General features: G+C 30.9%; 1 protein-coding gene across 1 annotated transcript in view; it reads left to right on the forward strand.

The window, feature by feature from the left end:
• Window positions 1–4,361: 4,361 nt before the first annotated feature.
• The window catches only part of LOC107455231 (uncharacterized), a 64,505-nt gene continuing 50,938 nt past the window's right edge, over window positions 4,362–17,928 (forward strand). The window contains exon 1 of the mRNA XM_016072735.4: window positions 4,362–4,616. Within this exon, the coding sequence (XP_015928221.1) occupies window positions 4,599–4,616 (18 nt within the window). The 5' untranslated portion in view covers window positions 4,362–4,598. The remainder of the gene's footprint in view (window positions 4,617–17,928) is intronic.

A 17,928-nucleotide genomic window follows, 5' to 3' on the forward strand; every position in this document is an offset into this window, starting at 1 on the left:
AGTGAATTTTATTTTTAAAATAATGACATGTCTGTAAAACTTATAACTCTTTATATCACTTTGATAATTTGGAAAGACTTATTCAGCAGTAAATAATACTAATTGCTGTATTTTGGAAAAAAAGAAATTTTAAATATCAATATGAACTAGAAACATTTTTAAAGTTTAACTCCTTTAACTAATATTTTATATTTAGGTATAGCTTGTAGTGTTTTTAGATGCACTATTAATTTTTAATCTTTTTGTATTTTAGAGTTTAATTTTTACTTATTTATGCATGAATGTTTTTAGATTTTTATACAATTAACGTTACATTCTTCTCTTTTTAATGCCACATATATTTTTTTTATTTGAAAATACTATTTTATGAACATTCCTAGATTGGGAAAGACTAACGTTTTTGTATTTAACTGTAGTTATACTAAATTGTTTCTCAATTTGTACTTTTTTTTTAAAACTATTAAGCTCAATTTACTTTTTTTTCCAATGTTTAGACTACTAAGTTTGTAATAAATCAATTTGATTGGAAAGTCCATAATAACAGCAACAAAACAAATTTTAATGATAATTTGAAAACGATTAGCAAAAAGAATGATCCTCAGTCGCCAAAATGTAAAGAAATAAAAAAAAAAACCTAATCGATGAAAAACTAACCTAATGCACCGATTAAACTTCATCTATTTTCATTTTTAATAAATTATTTAATTGGATATGTAATCAACTCGCCCTCTAACTGTGAGCCAATTATTACGCCAATTTGTAAAAATCGTTGCTCAAATTTTTTTTTTTAATTTCTCTTAAAAATGCAAACTTTATATTTTTTTCAAATCTAGGAATGGTTGGGTTTTACCTCTTTTTTAATAATTGTAAAGTAATTTATGCATGTTGGGATTGTCATACTTTTAATTTGTCATGCCTATTGACTGCCTTATATACAAACTATTTTATGTTTATAATGTCATCTTATAGACTGTTTTTTTCTTTTTCTTTATATTTGTAAATATGTATTTTGTATGAAAGAAAATTATACTTTATGTGTTCTCTTGTAAGATTTCTATTTTAATGTGTAGAAATAAAATTTAAGAAAAAAACAAAACAATGTTCCTATTTTCTCTTTTTAACTCTTAACCGGAACCCTTTGCATATCTGCTAAGCTGAGTTCAATCTGGATTTTTTCTGTTGTTCTCTATCATTTAACATTGAAAATTGCTTTGCACATTTGCAAAGTTTTAGTAAGAAAAAAGAATTGACCACTGTGCTAGCTTAAACGTTGAAAGAAATGGCGTATCCATGCATGTAGCTAGTTAACTACGCAACTACTTCCATTTTGGTACGAGCTATTTGGTATTATTGCTGTTTCAAGCTACAGTCGTTTCATTTTTTATACACACACATATATATATATATATATATCAGGGGTCTGTCTANGTTATATATATATATATATATATATATTTTAGTTTTCATTTGATTTTTGTGTTTTTTATTTAGAAGATTTTATTTACATTAGCGTTGGGTGTAAGTGAATTTATAACATAGTACACACAGTTTGGCAGTTATGCAAAGAGGAAAGTTATCCTTTCCTCAAAAAAATTGTAATTTATTTTTTCTGTATTTTTCCTGTATTCCTTGACCAATCTTTTCTCGTGAAAATAATAATTATTATTCACTTTTAATAAGTGTGGAGTGAAAGATTAAAAGCAATTAGATGGTTTGTATTTTTATGCAAAGCGTTTAAATAAAAAAATTCATAACTAATTTCATATAAATTGTAACTAATTTTCAAGATTACTATTTAACTCATAATTAGACTCATTATTTAACTGTATAATTTGAAATGATTAAATACAAAATTTTAACAAAATCGGTTAAATAATTCTTATAATGTAATAGTTTAAAAATACGTTCTTTATTTTTATTTATTTATTTAATTATGTTTTTTTTTTTTGTAACTTAAAAATTGTTTGACCGATTTCGTTCAAGTTTTATATTTTATCATTTAAGATTACATAGAGTAAAAATTTGTTTTAATATATAAGTTTGCGACCTTCATGAATTAAAATAATTATTAAGACTCATTTCCTACATGATCTTACACGTGTGAATAATTTAATTTTATAATTGTGCGCAAATAGTTTTCGAATCTCCTAAAAATTTCTTTCAGTATAGCAAAAAGTAATATTAAGAGGCCCTAACTTATAACAGCTCTTGCCAAAACTACTGAGACTACTACTCTTTATAATATAAAATCATTAATTGCTTCAAAAACTTGAGGTGGGGGGGGGGGGTAGAAATCGATATACTTCGAGCGTTCTGTTTCCCATATTCTTGAGAGCTTGAAACACGCCGACTTTTCCTCATTCATTAATTAATGAATTTCATTAATGAAATTATTCAACACGTTGAATGCCATGGAGGTCACCGGTGACCGGCGAAGCTAAGATTTTTAAAAACAAATAATTCGATTAAATTTTTAATATTTTTATATTATTATCGTTACTAAAATGGTTTAAAGAAATTAATGCAACATGGAACACACAAAAATAGTTTTATTTATATACACAGCTATGCCAACTTGCTCCGGACAGCGAATAAATATTTTCAACTCGTAGTTTATTAATTGTGATTCTTGGTTTAATAAATTCAATTTAGTAGATTTTTATCCACCGCTATTTCAAAACAATTCGTAGGCTTATATAATTCACCATTTTTTTCAGATAGTCATGATAAACCATTTAAAAACTAGCAAAAGCTGTCAAATTTAGTTTGTAGTTTAGTAGTTTACCGTTTGGCCAGACCGGCAGCCATGTAAAATTAGCTTGGCATTCAACGTGTTAAAGTAAAATGCCATTGAAAAAGAAATGGATTATGTTTTTTTTTTTTTAATAAATTTTTTAATATTTTTCTAATAACGTGCATCGTATAAATTATAAAAAGATCACGCTTTTGTAAAACTTTCCTTATTATTTCTCATCGCGTTTTTCAAATGACAATAAAGTTGCCAAATTTGTTAATAAAGAAATATGCTTCCCTAACAACGGTCTTCAAGGTTTACAGTAGCTAGTTATAGTTTTTATTTCAAAGAAAACCATATTTCTGCTTATTTTATTCATTTTCAACAACAAGCATGTATTACACGTAAAACAAATTTATAACTAGAACGTGACTTCGAATTTAACTGTCAAACATAAATGAAGAAAGTTCATTCTTCTGATTAAGTATTTTTAAAATAAAATCTTTTATTGGGTAGATACGTTCGCAATCGTCTTTATTAACTTTTTTTTTTATGAAATTAGGTTTCCACCGAAAGAGGGTTAGTCGATTAGGGTTCTATTGCCGAAATAAAATTAAGAACCATTGGTTTTAGATTACTCTATACACCATGGTTTCACCTCCATCACTAACTTAAAGTTATAAGGTCCCGCAGTGGACTGATCGTTAAGACACGGTTCCCAGCAGATCACCGAAGTCAAGCATCGCTGGCTACGGTCAGTGTGCGGGTGGGTGACCACTTGGATCAGTCTGCGTAGGGACCGAGGGTGTGCGGTATTGGTCCTCGTTAAACTGTGCTACCGTAAAGTGCTCGACTTCGCGCGCAGGTCGTCGGGCTACCGAAGTGGGGGTGCCATCCCCTCCGCAGAGGATCAAAATTGTGATGGCATGTCTTCGGATCATCATCCGGGATGCTTCCCAGGCCGTCGCCAATAGCCCATTGTGCAGCTCTACTGGGACTTAAATTAACAACAACAACAAATAAAGTTATAAGAAAAATGAGTTCAGGCAAACCTAGATTAAGCCAATTTAATTTCGATTGCTGAAAAAAATAATTTTTGTTGAAAATTTTAAAATTCGAACAAATTATCGGAAGAGAACTTTTCGATTGCGAAATTATTAAGTTATCCTCTCATAATTTGTTATTTTGAGAATTTCTTTTCTCTATTTGAAATTACATGGCTTACTCTAGTTTCGTCTGAACGTACTTGTTCTATTATTTTAATTTTGAATTACTTGTAATTGAGGTGAAAGAGTATTTGAGATGAAAAGTTTTTATTGTGGAATAGCATCCTCTTAATTACAACAAGAGAAAGCCTGATTTAAAGCTATGCCTTTGTTCTTCAGAACCAGAAACGCGTTCCTCTACTTTATAGCCTATTGAAGAGACGCGTTCCTCTACTTTATAGCCTATTGAAGAGACGCGTTCTCATATAGACACCAATCTCATTACTATTCATTCAAATTCAGCTATCCAGTTTTGAATGATGGTAATAAAAATGTCCCGTTAGGTTCGTCCAATGTTCTCTTAGTTAATGAGCTTTTAATGTATGAAAAAGATCGCCAACTGGCAACCTTGTTGAAAAACCAGATTCTCTATGTGAAAGCGAGGAAGCGCGAAACCAGTTGGTCCTACTTCCATTAATTGTGGGGACTCGCCGACACACTTGCGTTATTTATTGATATGTGTGCCCGATTCATGTTTAAGAACACGTTTTTTTCATTCAGCGTTTGTAAAATAGTGAACTTGCGGTAGGGTGCATCATGGATTTATTTAGAGAAAGTCATTCAAGATGAAGAATTGAAGTTAAATTAGTTCGAACAGAATGATTCGCTGTTTTGGGGTGAGTGAAAATGGATAAATATATATATTTTATTTTCAGTTTTATTAAATTGCATTTGATGTTTTTAAAAACCTTTTAACCTAATGCCGACATGAGAAAAGTAAGATAAAAGTTAATGACAAGTTTAAATTTGATGAAGAGGAAAAATAAATTTAATTAAAAGAAGTTATTGCCATGTTTAAATTATAATATAATTCATTAAAAAATATTTAATAGAGAAAAATTAAAAAGGGAAATATAAGCTTACAATTTCAGTATCCGAGAAAAAAAAATCTATAGTTTTATTTTTTTTTAACGAATAATTACGAGAATCATTTAGAAAAAAATTTGCCGCATATAAAATATTTGTAAAAATAATTTTTCTTTTATTAATTAATTAATTTATTTTTTTTGCCGTTTAGAGGTGTAAAAAAAAGGGGTATTTTTAAAAAAGGAAAAAGAGCGGAAGGGAAATTAGAATATGTTCTCGCGCACCCTGGAAAATTTGCTGGAAGATAATTTTGAATTAAGCTTATCCTTTCACGTTCCTTTTGGGAGGTCCACTGAGGAAAAAAAAGGGAGGTATTTTCAAAACGAGAGCAAAAAAAATAAATAAATAAATAAATAAAAAGAAAAAAAAAGGCATGTGTTGTTTCAGAGAAAATTTATAAACTTCACTGGAAGGTGCTTTTATTTATAATCTTAATTTTTGTATTTTTTCTTAGAAGAAAACAAATCAGGGGAAATTTTCAACAAAAAAAAAACGAGAATTTTTTTAGAAAAAGAAAAACAAAAGAGGGGTTTATGCAGAAAATATTAAACGAGGGAATTTTCGAAAAGAAAACAAAAGAGGATTTTTCGAAAAAAAAAAAAAAAAGATCGGATTTTGAGGAGGGAAACAAAAATGGGGAAACTTTCTAGCTGAAAATTGAAAGGGAAAGAATTTTCAGGGTAAAAGCAAAAAAAAAGCAGGATGGATCGGGGATAAAAACAGAAAGGGGGAAGAGTGAAAAAAAAAAAGAGAAAATTTTCAAGCAGAATATATGGATGGAATTTTCATAAAAAAGGGAAGATTTTTTGAAAAAAAGGGGGGGGGGATTTTTTGAAAAAAAGCGGGTGTTGTTTTCAGAGAGAAAATAAAGGTATAATTTTCAGCAAGAAAATAACAAAGAAAGGAATTTCCTAAAAGTACGTAAAAAAGGAGGAATTTTCTGAAAAATAAAAACAAAAGAGGAGCATGTATCCACTTATCGAAGAAAAGTTCATCGCTGTTATCATTTATAAAATAATGTTCGCGAGACTTTAAAGTAAAAGGATCGTATGTCTTGGCAATTCATAACAGTACTTTTTTAAAATTAATGACAAAATTGCTTTTATTATTTTGCTGAGAGAATTGATCACAACTAATAAACATTTATACTTACTTTGAGTCACTGTGAAACATTCAGTGGCGGCTTGAAGTCCTCCAAATTTTAGATCAATTGTTATCAGTTTGCACAAATATGAGTATGTTGCCAGTATGTTGTTTTCGCGTACCAGCTCTTTGTCACGAAATAGTGAAGCCTAACCAGCCATGACATCCCTGGCCTACAACGGGCTGTTGCGAGAAAGCTTTAATGTTTCTATAATAAGTAAGAATAATCTGAATCTGATTTTAAGAGAAAAGTAATAGTAAAAAGCCGCTCAAAATAAATCTCTTCAAGTACTTATAAAGTATCAAGCATTCAATTTTCTTTATTTTGAGCACTATCCGAATTTATTAACAATTTTGTGCATTGCGTCCTTATAAAAAAAGAAAGTTCCTTCGAAAAATGATTGCACAAGTGTTTCATTATTAAGATTGATTTTGCAGAAACCAAATACAGTCAAACCCCGCTATAGTGAACCTTCAACGGACCGAAATTTCGGTTCACTATAACCGGGAGTTCACTATATCCGTTGCGCAGGCAATTTCACTAATGGTGCCCAAACTCCTCCCTTTTATTACATTATATTCATACAAATGAGTGAAAAATATTATGAAGTAGCAAAAAATGTGTTATTTTTCATCACCCTTCGTGTTGCGTACAAATAAAAATTAGTAATCTTTAGCTGATGAGCAATCCTCAACATCAGATATGGAAACACTTCCCGACTCTCAGATAATTTTTCCTGAATTTCTGCTATTCCCCTTTTTAAACATGTCTAACCTGCCATTCGAGCATATAAAAGTAGTTTCTAAAGATGATTTTAAAAATCGGCATATGTATTTATTTTGAAGTACAAATTTCAAAATTATTACAAAGAAAATGGGGGAGGGGAATCAGTCGAAGACAGAAAAAAGTTCATTATATCCAACTTCCTCACTTTTTTGGTTCACTATATCCACTAAAAATAACATTATACGAGTATAGCAAGGCACGGGACCGAGCATTTCGTTCACTATATCCGGGAGTTCACTATAAGTCGTGTTCACTATAGCGGGGTTTGACTGTAATTCTGTTTTCCATAGTATATTAATAATAAAAATATTTATATTTGTATCTGAAGTCTAAGTATGGTGCTTTAAATATTATGTAACTGAAAGATATATTAAATTAGAAAAAACAAATATGCGTTACAAGTTTTTTCAAGTAGCTCTTTTACATGCAGAAGGTTACAAAATTTGACTGAGTAATTTAAAAGGGTAGTAAAACGTATCAACGAAATGAAAACCAGGTTGAGAGGGCGAAGATTTTGAATAACGCAGGCTAACTCTGATGTCAGTAAGTGCCACTTTGGACATCTCGCGTAATAATTAACCAATTAAATATTTTTGTAGTTTGAAAGTTTGTATTTGTTTTCCAGCTTGACTTTGATTTTGCATGGGTTTTTCGCGATTTTCATCCTCTCTATGTAGTTTGGGGCTCCATGTTTTATCGCTTGTTTTCACCCTCTCTGTGCCTTTTCCCTAGAATTTGTCAGTAGAACTTGAGAACACCCTCTATCTTGGTTATTTTTTGTGTCTGGGAATAAATGAATTAAAATAGCAATATATTTCACCGATATCAAAAATCTTTACTTAGCACTTTTTAACTATGAAGTTTAAGAATATTTAGAAGTATAAAGCAATTTCAATAATTGTTGCCTCACATCGTAAGTCACGTTTCCCAGTAGATCACTGAAGTCAAGCATCACTGCCAGCGTTCAGTTAGCGTAGTGTTTCCCAAACTTATGACTTTTCTGTACCCTTTCTAAATTTTTCTGTGTACCACTAATAAAAAAAAAAAATTAATCTATTTTTTGCCATGAAAAAATTACACTAAAGTTAAAAATCGCAACTGGCTCTTGACACCACTAATTATTAACCATTAACTCTGCAAAAAATAGTCAATAGAAAAATACGTAATCGTAAATTTTCATGACCAGCTTTGTTTTTAAATAAAATTTCTTCAAATTTTCGTTTGTTGCAAGATATTTCGCATAAGAACGCGTACCCCCGCTAAACTGTTTCCGTACCCCTGGGGGTACGCGTACCACACTTTGAGAAACAGTGAGTTAGTGGATGGGTGACCGCTTTGATCAGCTTTCGAAGGAACCGAGGGTGTGCGGTATTGATCCTCGTTAGATTGTTATGCCGTTAAGTGCCCGACTTCACGCGCAAATCTTCGGGCGAGCGAAACGGGGAAGCCATCTCCTCTGCAGTGCATCAAAATTGTAATGACATGTTTTCGGATCATCCTTAAGTGTGTTTCCCAGAACGTCGCCAATAATAGCCAATTGTGCAGCTCTAGTATGGCGTAAATAAAGTTATACTACTACTACACTAATTATTAATGGCTGTTGTGACAATATTATTCAAATGCTGGACAGATGTTGACATGCATCTTATATTAGTTGAGTTAACGATTTATAAATGACAACATTTAAAAAGTGGTGTCAGGCTAATGATTTAAAACATTGTTCAAACGCAACTGAAAAAACTAGTATCTCTTTTGTAATGAAGTTGCTGAAAAATTTTTAAACCTAATTTTCACTTAATTAAAAATTCGAAGCCTGCGCTTTCGGATTTAGGCGTGTTAAGTAAGAGTTAAAATATGCAGGTAGCTATATTTAAACTTAATGTGATATAAATTTTAATACTCAGTTTGGACAATTTTTTCCTCATTAAAATGGTATTTTTGAATTTTGAGCCATTAAAATGCCGGGCTACGAAAAGAGGGCTACATAACATATACATAAAAACTATCATGATCATGATAAAATGGTAGTACATATTTTTTTATATAAAGTTAATATAATTTGCATTATTAATGTAGTAGGGTAGACAAAGATTTCTTATTCCTGCTGTATGAATACTAATAATAAGTTTGTGCTACCACTTTTTTATTTTTTGAAAAAAGAAACCGTTCTTTTAAATGGAGGCTGGACGCAAATAGGTTAGTGATAATGCAATCAATAACAAAGGGGAGAACTGCACAGTTCCACAGAACTTCAACAGACTCGATGTTGGCGATTATTGTGGTTACGAGGATAAATCGCCTCCAATAAGAGTATGGGATTAATTATTTCACTTTGATGCAGGTAGGAAGAATCATGATGTTTCATCAATTTCCCCCCATCAGAAGTGGTTTTACCCTTGTTTTCTTAGTAGGAGACAAAAATAATATTAGTCGAGATTTCGTGAAAGCTGAACAGTATATCTTTCCAAAGCTGCACCCCTCCTGATAAATCTGTATATGTAATCACTAGAGCCCGGATTTTGATGACCTAAAAAATCTCCACTAATGCCCTTAAAAAGTGCAAAAAATGCCCTTAAAAAGGGCAAAAAATGCCCTTAAAAATGCAAAAATTGGGCAAAAAATGCCTTAAATAAAGTAAAAATATTGAATTAAACAAATGTTTCGCTCTTTAAAATTATTATGAGTCATTTAAAAAATATAAAACAATGCAATACTTGTTCTACGTTCATTAAAGTTTGAAAAATATGTTTTATATCCTAAAATAACAAAAAAAGGAAAATATATTGACACCAAAATATTTTTATTTTGTATAGAAACTTTAATGGATATAACAACTTCCATCTCATATTACTAAATATCAGAATTACATTGGATTATTAAATGTTTTTCGATAATTTGAAATGTAAACGAGCGTCTCTTGTCTGAAAGTAAATTTTCATTCCTGCAGGAGCTTCTTTCAACGTCTACTGATGTTATAGGTGCGTACTTGAAAAAGACGGTCTCACTAACTGACAATTCTTCTTCAATTTGAAGAGATTTTGCTTCACCTGTTAATATCCTATAGATTTTCTTCATTGTTTGGAAGCCAGTGTAATAATGAAAGTTGATAAAAAATAATAAAAATTGGAAAAAACTAACAAAAAACTTTAAAAAATGCATTAAAATGCAAAATACGCCCCAAAATTTAAAGAAAAATGCCCTATAAATCTAAAAAAGTGCTCTAAAAGACAAAAAATGTCCAAAAAATGCAAAAAATGCAAAAAAATGCAAATGTCATCAAAATCCGGGCCTTAGTAATCACTATTCAAAAAAACGTGAAGACGCCATTATACTTTTTGTTAATAGAACAGACTCCTCATAGTTATATGATTTCTGCATTCTCCACACTTTATCCCTCTCCGTTACGTTTTATAATTCTTTCTACGACCCTTAAGTCTTTAACTGTTAAACTGATAGCCAAATGAAAGTATAGATTTTGTAAATCTGTTATTATTTAAATTTTTTTAAATCTCTGGAAACCCTCGTTTAACCTGTTACACTAATTTTTTTTTAACGTTAAAAAAAGAAAAGAAAAACAAAACGAAAAAAAACGGACGTAACCACTAAGATTTTACGAGACAAAACCCACTGTTTGCACAATTACCATAGAATACATGGAGGTCTCTAAATAAAGTGGTTTCTAAACACTTTATTAAGTGTAAAAATGTCAATCAGTGTGGTAGATAATTTATGTTCCCTGGGAGGAGTTTTCGAGCGCTAAAGATTCTGACAATTTTTACGATTTTTTGTTAAAGTTTTTATTTAGGGGTAATAAATTCAGCAGACTCATTTGAATGGAAATGAAACTGATCGGAATTTTGAGGACACAAAAACACTACTAATTAGGTTTAACCCTTTGCACTCCGATGTTGCCATTAACAATCATTATTCTAATATTAAACATTGTTATACCTTGATTATTATACATTATTTTAAAAATTATATAAAAAACAATGTATTATGCATTTTAAGTGATTTAATAGAGTTAATTCTACTTATATTAGTTCAAACAGTGTATCATTTCTTACGAATCTGGATTTTACTATCTTTCTTAGTAATTTATTCTGGCAGACTATTAATTTGTTTAGCCGAGTTTGTGTTTTATTTGTCAAGACTAGTGAGGCATGTGTATGGATGGGGCGGATCATGGATAAATAGAGCAACCTCTTAAGTTTTAGTGCCATGTTTGTTTAATTAGGTAGTATCTGGAGATTGCTGCATGAATTTTACTATTGAAAACCATCTACAGAATTACATCAATAATTTATTATTATTTTATTGGAACTAATGCATAAGTTTCTTAATGTGCAACTTATCATAGGTTTTATATTTTATATGAGTATGCAAAAATCTTTAAATAAATTAAAATATTAAAAGTACCACTCTTAAATAATAAAAAAAGTATTGTAATTAAGTTATTTTTATTAAGCTAATAAATTTAGAAATTCAGCCAAGTAATGTTGTAAACAGGGTTCTCGCGGGCGTTGTAAGTTTAAAGAAGTGGTAACAAAATTAACCTCTTCCTTCTCGCTTCTTTGAAAATGACGGGGTGAGATTTCGCCCGCTATTTCTCGCTCCCGTGATATTGACGGGCTGGAGTGTTTAGTGGTAACGCGCCAATAAGAATAAGACTAATTCATTTCTTTTACCCGGAAAAAATTTTATTTCTCATTTTACACACCTGATATCAGTACCTTGATATTTTTAAGGTAGATAGTTAGTTTATTTTAAACTAGTTGCAGCACTAATCAAATACGAAAAACAAATTCAAAAGTCAAAAAAATAGACACTTTTATGACCGTTTTCTTGAAAATCAACCGATCGTTAAGGGGTTAAACAAATGTTAATAACTTAGTTTTTGTGAAACCATCACTATAAATTGTTTTCCAAAGAAACTATAAATGCTTGAAAATTCCAGCTTTTAAGCCACTTAACTACAAAGTGGTATATTAAAATAAGAAATATCTTCAAGCGCATTAACCTTAAATTCCTACTACTGCTAAAATTTTTCAAGGACCTGGAAAACCCTGGTTAAGGAAAATAATCGACTCATTTTATATTCATCTATCATACCTGTGAACTTTCTCGGATTTTCCCGAAGGTTTAAGTTTTGTATTTAATGTGATAATAAAATTTATTCATTTAAACTTACTTCTTTTTCATCTGAACGAATGACATTTAAAATGATTATAACTAAAGAACAAAAGCACAAAGAACACAAAAAAAAAAACAGAGTATATTTCTAGATGCACTAATACTTTAGGTAATTCATGCGCAATCATTTATGCTTCCGATTTTTTAGTATTTTAAAACAATTTATAAGCCCAAATTCAATAAAGTAGGTTGTGATAGCTTACTTGAAATATATAAACAAGGAAATTTATTTGATTTCCGAATTTGTACGCCATAAATGATTCATTATCTTTTAAGCGCTTAAAAGCCAAAGTTTAATTTACGAACATGACTCCTATTCAAAAGATTAAAGATTGAAAACTCAAATCTTTCCTTACTTACACTGAGAGACCAAAAGCAATCGAATATATAAATATTTAGGAGAAAAAGTACTTTGTTCTGAATTTAATTAGTTGTAATGTTTTTAACTCAATTAGTCACGAACAGAAGGAAATTTCCAATTACTTACTTATCCTCTTTGCGCCAGCTGGCACATAAGGCCTCAAGTCTCCTTTTCCAAGCACCCTTATCCTGACCCAGTCCTCTTGCCTCCTCCTTTCCAGTTAATTTTGCTTTGCACAGTTGTTGGTACATGTATCTTTGCCAAGTAAGTCTCGGCATTCCTCTTTTACTTTTTCCATCGGGTGCCCAAGCAAGTGCGCAGGGCTATCTCGTTTTAGACGAAGGAGATGACCAATCCGTCTGCATCTTCTCTTCAAAAATTTCTCATGAAAGGGTAAAAAATTTCAATTTTGTTTTTTATTAATAAATCTTTATTTGAAATAGTTTTTTGGCAGGAAAATCTTAAAAATTATTCTTAAACATTTGTTCTGGCATGTTACCAGTTTTTCTATTCCCGTTTTTCGGAGTTTCCAACATTCAGCATCATACAAAAGTATGGGTTGAACAACAGCATTAAATGATACTTGTTCAACCCATACTTTTCAACAAACACTTATATTTTGTATTCTGAAACAGGTTCAAGCTTTTAAGATTTTTTGGTTTACATCATCGTTGTTGCCTTCTAGTTTATTTACTGTTATCCCAACGTATGTCAAAGAATCAATTTCTTTAGAATTTATTTTGTTATTAGATTTTGAGTTTATTCTCCTGATTTTTGTTTTATTCTTATCAATTTGAAGACCGATTTGACTTGCATATTTATTAAATTTTTGTTCCAGTTTTTTTTTTCAAGATCGATAAATCTGGATGAAATGAGAACTATGTCATAAATTTCCGATTAATGTACTCGCAAACCTGTTCTTACCTTTTTTTTTTTATCATAAAGACATTTAGTGAATTATTTCAGAATAAGAGACAGTAATACAAAGAATTTTGGGGAAATTTACGAACATTTGAAGCTATAGAAAATTTTATGCTTTATCGTTATAATTTTGATTTTATAAATGAACTAAAATCAAAATAAAACATTACCACTTTTTAAATTAAACAAAGTTTATTTTATTTAAAATCTTTCCATTGCCGTAATTATATCTGAAAAATATTTGTGTTTAATTATTAAAAAAGCCTGTTGTGTTAGCATGCGATTTCATTTTACAATTTAGACTTTTACACATTTATATAGGTGCTTGTTACACGTAATGTCTATTAAAGTCAGAGCTTTAGCTCTTATGCGTCCTGAAGAGACAGATTTTAGGAAGTAGATTCTAGGTGTAGTAAAATTTAATGTATGATCCTTTAATTTGGTAAACTTTTTATTTTCCACACCACTTTTTGGGAAGGATCCAGAAGTTCATAGAAAAAAGAACCAAAACTCTAGAATTTTTAGTTTCTTCTACCATTCTGTAAAATAATGCACAAAAAACGTAATTGTTGACAGCTCTATGTTTCCCCAATTTAACGGGAGATTTTACTTGAACTTTTGAAATGGTAGTAAAATTAATGCTTCATCAAATCTATATAAAAAAAATTTGATTTTGGACTGTACAGGTAAATTTTTTTCCAGCAAATTCAGGGTGGTTACAAGCTTAGAGGGAGGCATATAATAAAGCAGAGATGCCAACTTGCTCCGGACAGCAAATATATATTTTAAAGTGGTAGTTTATCAATTTAGATTCTNCTACAAGAATCACACTAACACACGAAATACACTCTCGATTTTTGCTGCTAAGCACCACCTCTTCCCCCCATCTCCATTCCACCTCACTACTCCTCATCATCGAATTACTACTACAGATGAATCGGTTAATGCCGAATCGCGGCAGCGCACCGAGATTTATATGATTTCTACCATTCTACCACAAGCAAAAATAGTCAAGTATTTGCAAAATTTACTCTGTAGATATTTACCGATTTTTTTTAATTATTTTGGCGTGTGCGGAGCAGTTGGCATCTCTGATAAAGATGTAATACTATGATTAACCTATTGCTTGTATATTGCATGCATATATTTTATTTTAGTGCAGTTTCCCAACAAGTTTCTATTTTTATTTTAATATTTTTATAAACGGCGTTGAAGAGCTGACCCAATTCTGAGTTGACGGTTATCGATGTTCAACTCCATAGACTCGTAATTTTGAACCCAGCTCAGAGGGCAAGGAAACTTCTGGATCAATCATTTTGACAAACTAGCTTCTTGATGGAACTCACCTGCAAATGCGTAACATAGAGAGGAAAACTACGAAAACCTACCACGGTAAGCCAGACGGCAAGGGGATTGTAACTCGTTATCCGTCAACCACTGATGATATTTCACGTCAGCTTTGTGGTCGGTGCAAGCCTAGAGCAGAATTCGTATCAACCAGCAACCGCTGGGATTCGAACCTGGGTTCACCTCATTTTGAAGTGAGCGCAATATCTCCTGAGTCACCAAAGCTCTCAGAGATCTCTTCTCAAGAAGTCGATTTTCGCTGTAAAGATAGCTATAAAATCATCGTTATAGTTTACAGACCGGGTTCTTTTCAAAAAGCTTAATAAATATTATAATCATAAGGAAGTAAATACCATAATATTCAGTAGGGGAGAAAAGATACACTTTATGATTTTTGAACGGTGGAATGAATATTTTATTCTGTGTTGTTGTGGTTGACGTATGCCTGTTTAGGCAGAGGGGGTGCGATTGTTCTTGTTTTCCAGTGGCGTCATCTATGGCCAAGAATTCGACTTCTGCCACACCATACGTCGCACCCGTTTATATGGTGGACCCATTCATACATCCACAGATCGTAATTTTGACCTGAATCAGAGAACGATCGATCTCCAATCCAGTACCCCCAGAGGTATTGATTTGTTATGGGAACATGGAGGACTTTTGCGACTCGACAGATTTAACGCGCATCAGTCACGGCGGGCTGGGTTCTCGGACATGGGCCCAACGCCCTACCGACCAGGCTATCCCGGCCTATTTTATTCTATAAAGTACTTTATCAAAACCTCAAAGAAATATCTTAAAATATATATGCTACCGTAAAATATCAATTTGATTTGAATTAAAAATGCACTTGTCAAAAAGAAAAAAAAATCCAAATTAGTTCATAAAACAAACTTAATATACTACCATTTCTCTCATACACGTAGAAGTATGAGGAAAGAAAAAAAAAGCTTTTGTACGTATTTATTACACACAAAACGTGTTATTTTTTGATTTCAATTAACTTGTTATTTCCCAGTTATTATTTTTGTCATGGAAAAGAAAAATATACGCAAGAAAAATAGTTGCATTAACATGATTTCATTAATCTGAATAAATTTGGTTAATAAAATCCTTTGTATTTATCACAAAATATTTTTTGAAAGAACTTTTACAAAATTGGATATTTGCTAGTGACGTCATCGTAAGTAAATCGTGGCGTTGGCTGATTGAGATGACAATCAGATTCGATACACACGTGTCGTGGTCTTAAGGTATCCAATTAAATCTGATTTAAATCACATGGTTTGGTTAAGCTTAATCGCTTTATCTCAAGTTGAATTAAATCAATTAATTAGGAAGTTAAGTGGTTATGTTTTTTATTGAAGTTATACTTCTTATGCGACTTCCAACAAGGAAGCGTTAAACGTTTAACGCTACATTTTTATTGGCCGGGAAATCACGTGGTAGGATCCAGTTTTCCCTCATTCATTTCCATATTGTTTTGGTTCTCACTAGCATAATAATAATAAAAGTCATAAAAGTATTGTTTTTCTATAAATATTTTTTTAGTTTGTTATGATACACATATAATTTAATAGGGAGCAGGAAAAAGAGTCGTTGAATAGAACTAGTGATCCTTCTACGACTGCTGATTCTTCTACAATTAACGTCGCAGGTTACAAAGTTTAACTTCATCCGCGAGGAGGGACTCCACCCACTTTTTTTTATTTATATAGTTTGAAGTGATTGCTAATGTTTACTTACTTTAAATGTAAACATATTACTAAAAATAAAAGCCTTTTCACGTTATCTCAGTATTTTAATTCGGGCGTCTATGTGAGAAATATATTCGGAATTTATTTTATTATTATTCGTTATATTACATAATTTGAGCAAAAAAATATTGTATGATGCTAAATTATCTTATTTTTCAAGAATTATTTATCATAAATAATTTATTAATATGTTTCTATTTATGGAAGTCTTTTCTATATTTATTTGCTTTAATATTATTATAAGAAATTTTTATTTACGGGAATTTAAAACATACCATAAATCCGATTAAAAAGGCCAATTCTAAATTTTGGTCATGAATAATACAAAGTATGATTACTGATTTGCTTATGTTTTCATAAACGAATTTGGGTTTTTTAGATTTTCTTATAAAATTGATAGTTTAGGAAAGTACAATGTTACTTTTGACTCATCCAGATATGTTGATGAGTCAAAAATATAATTAATTGTCTAATTAATTGTTATATAATTTAATTACCTAAACAAAAATGTAATTACTGACTAAATTGACAATTTTATAGTTCTTAATACTATATCCACCAATTTGCATGGTGGTTAAAAAAAATTTCTCTAAGTGGTAATGAAATTGTAATTTTATTTAGAAAACTTCTTGCAATTTATGTTAGATATTTAAAAGAAATTAAAACTTCCTTCGTTCGTTGTAGTGGAACTGAGCGTTGAGGCCATTAAGGCCCTTTTCCTTTTTATTCTGAAATTAAAACTGGTCTGGTCTGTTTAGTCTAGCTGGGCTCCTGAGGCCAATAATGACCTTTTTTGAGATTAAAACTTCTGTTCTGTTTAGTCTAGCTGGGCTCCTGAGGCCAATAATGGCCTTTTTCCCAATCATCCTGTAATAAGCAAAAACAATAGACGGATTACATGAAATGCAACAATTAAATGGCACATGTTAAGGTAGAGAAAAAATAATGGCACTTTGCCATGGTATTAAGAAACAAATAATTGAATGTACAGAAAAATTCAATACATATTTACAAGTAGGGGAACAATATTTACAAGAAAAAAAAAAACTATTTACAAAATATGAGAAGAGTTAGCAAAATTCAAGATGAGAAACGACAAGATAATAAAAAAATTCATTAACAAAATAATACTCAGATTTATATTGCTTTGATTAGACCTACTAGAATTACACTACAAAAATTAGACAACACACTTGCAAATCGATCGCTTATATATAATTTTTATTTATTAAATTAATCGTGGTAGTTTAAAAAGCTTGTTTTCAAACTTTTCAATTTATTGCATCAAAATTTTTATGTTGCTACCGGTACGAAAATTATTTCTCTAAGACCGTACAAGTTGGCAGCTATGTATATATCAAGAAGGTGGTCTGATCAAATGAAATTTCTTGAGGCTCAAATTCGTGATCATCAAAAATTCGCTACATCATGTCATGTGTCACGGATTAGATGCGGTGATGTCACTTTAACCCCTTGGGGACGGGTGATTCAGAAAAGCATTCGTACAAAATCAGAATCAAGTTGCAATTAAATAAAACCAGACTTAAAAGCCA

This window comes from Parasteatoda tepidariorum, chromosome 9, assembly GCF_043381705.1.
Source record: "Parasteatoda tepidariorum isolate YZ-2023 chromosome 9, CAS_Ptep_4.0, whole genome shotgun sequence".
In the NCBI taxonomy this organism is placed as follows: Eukaryota; Metazoa; Arthropoda; class Arachnida; order Araneae; family Theridiidae; genus Parasteatoda; species Parasteatoda tepidariorum.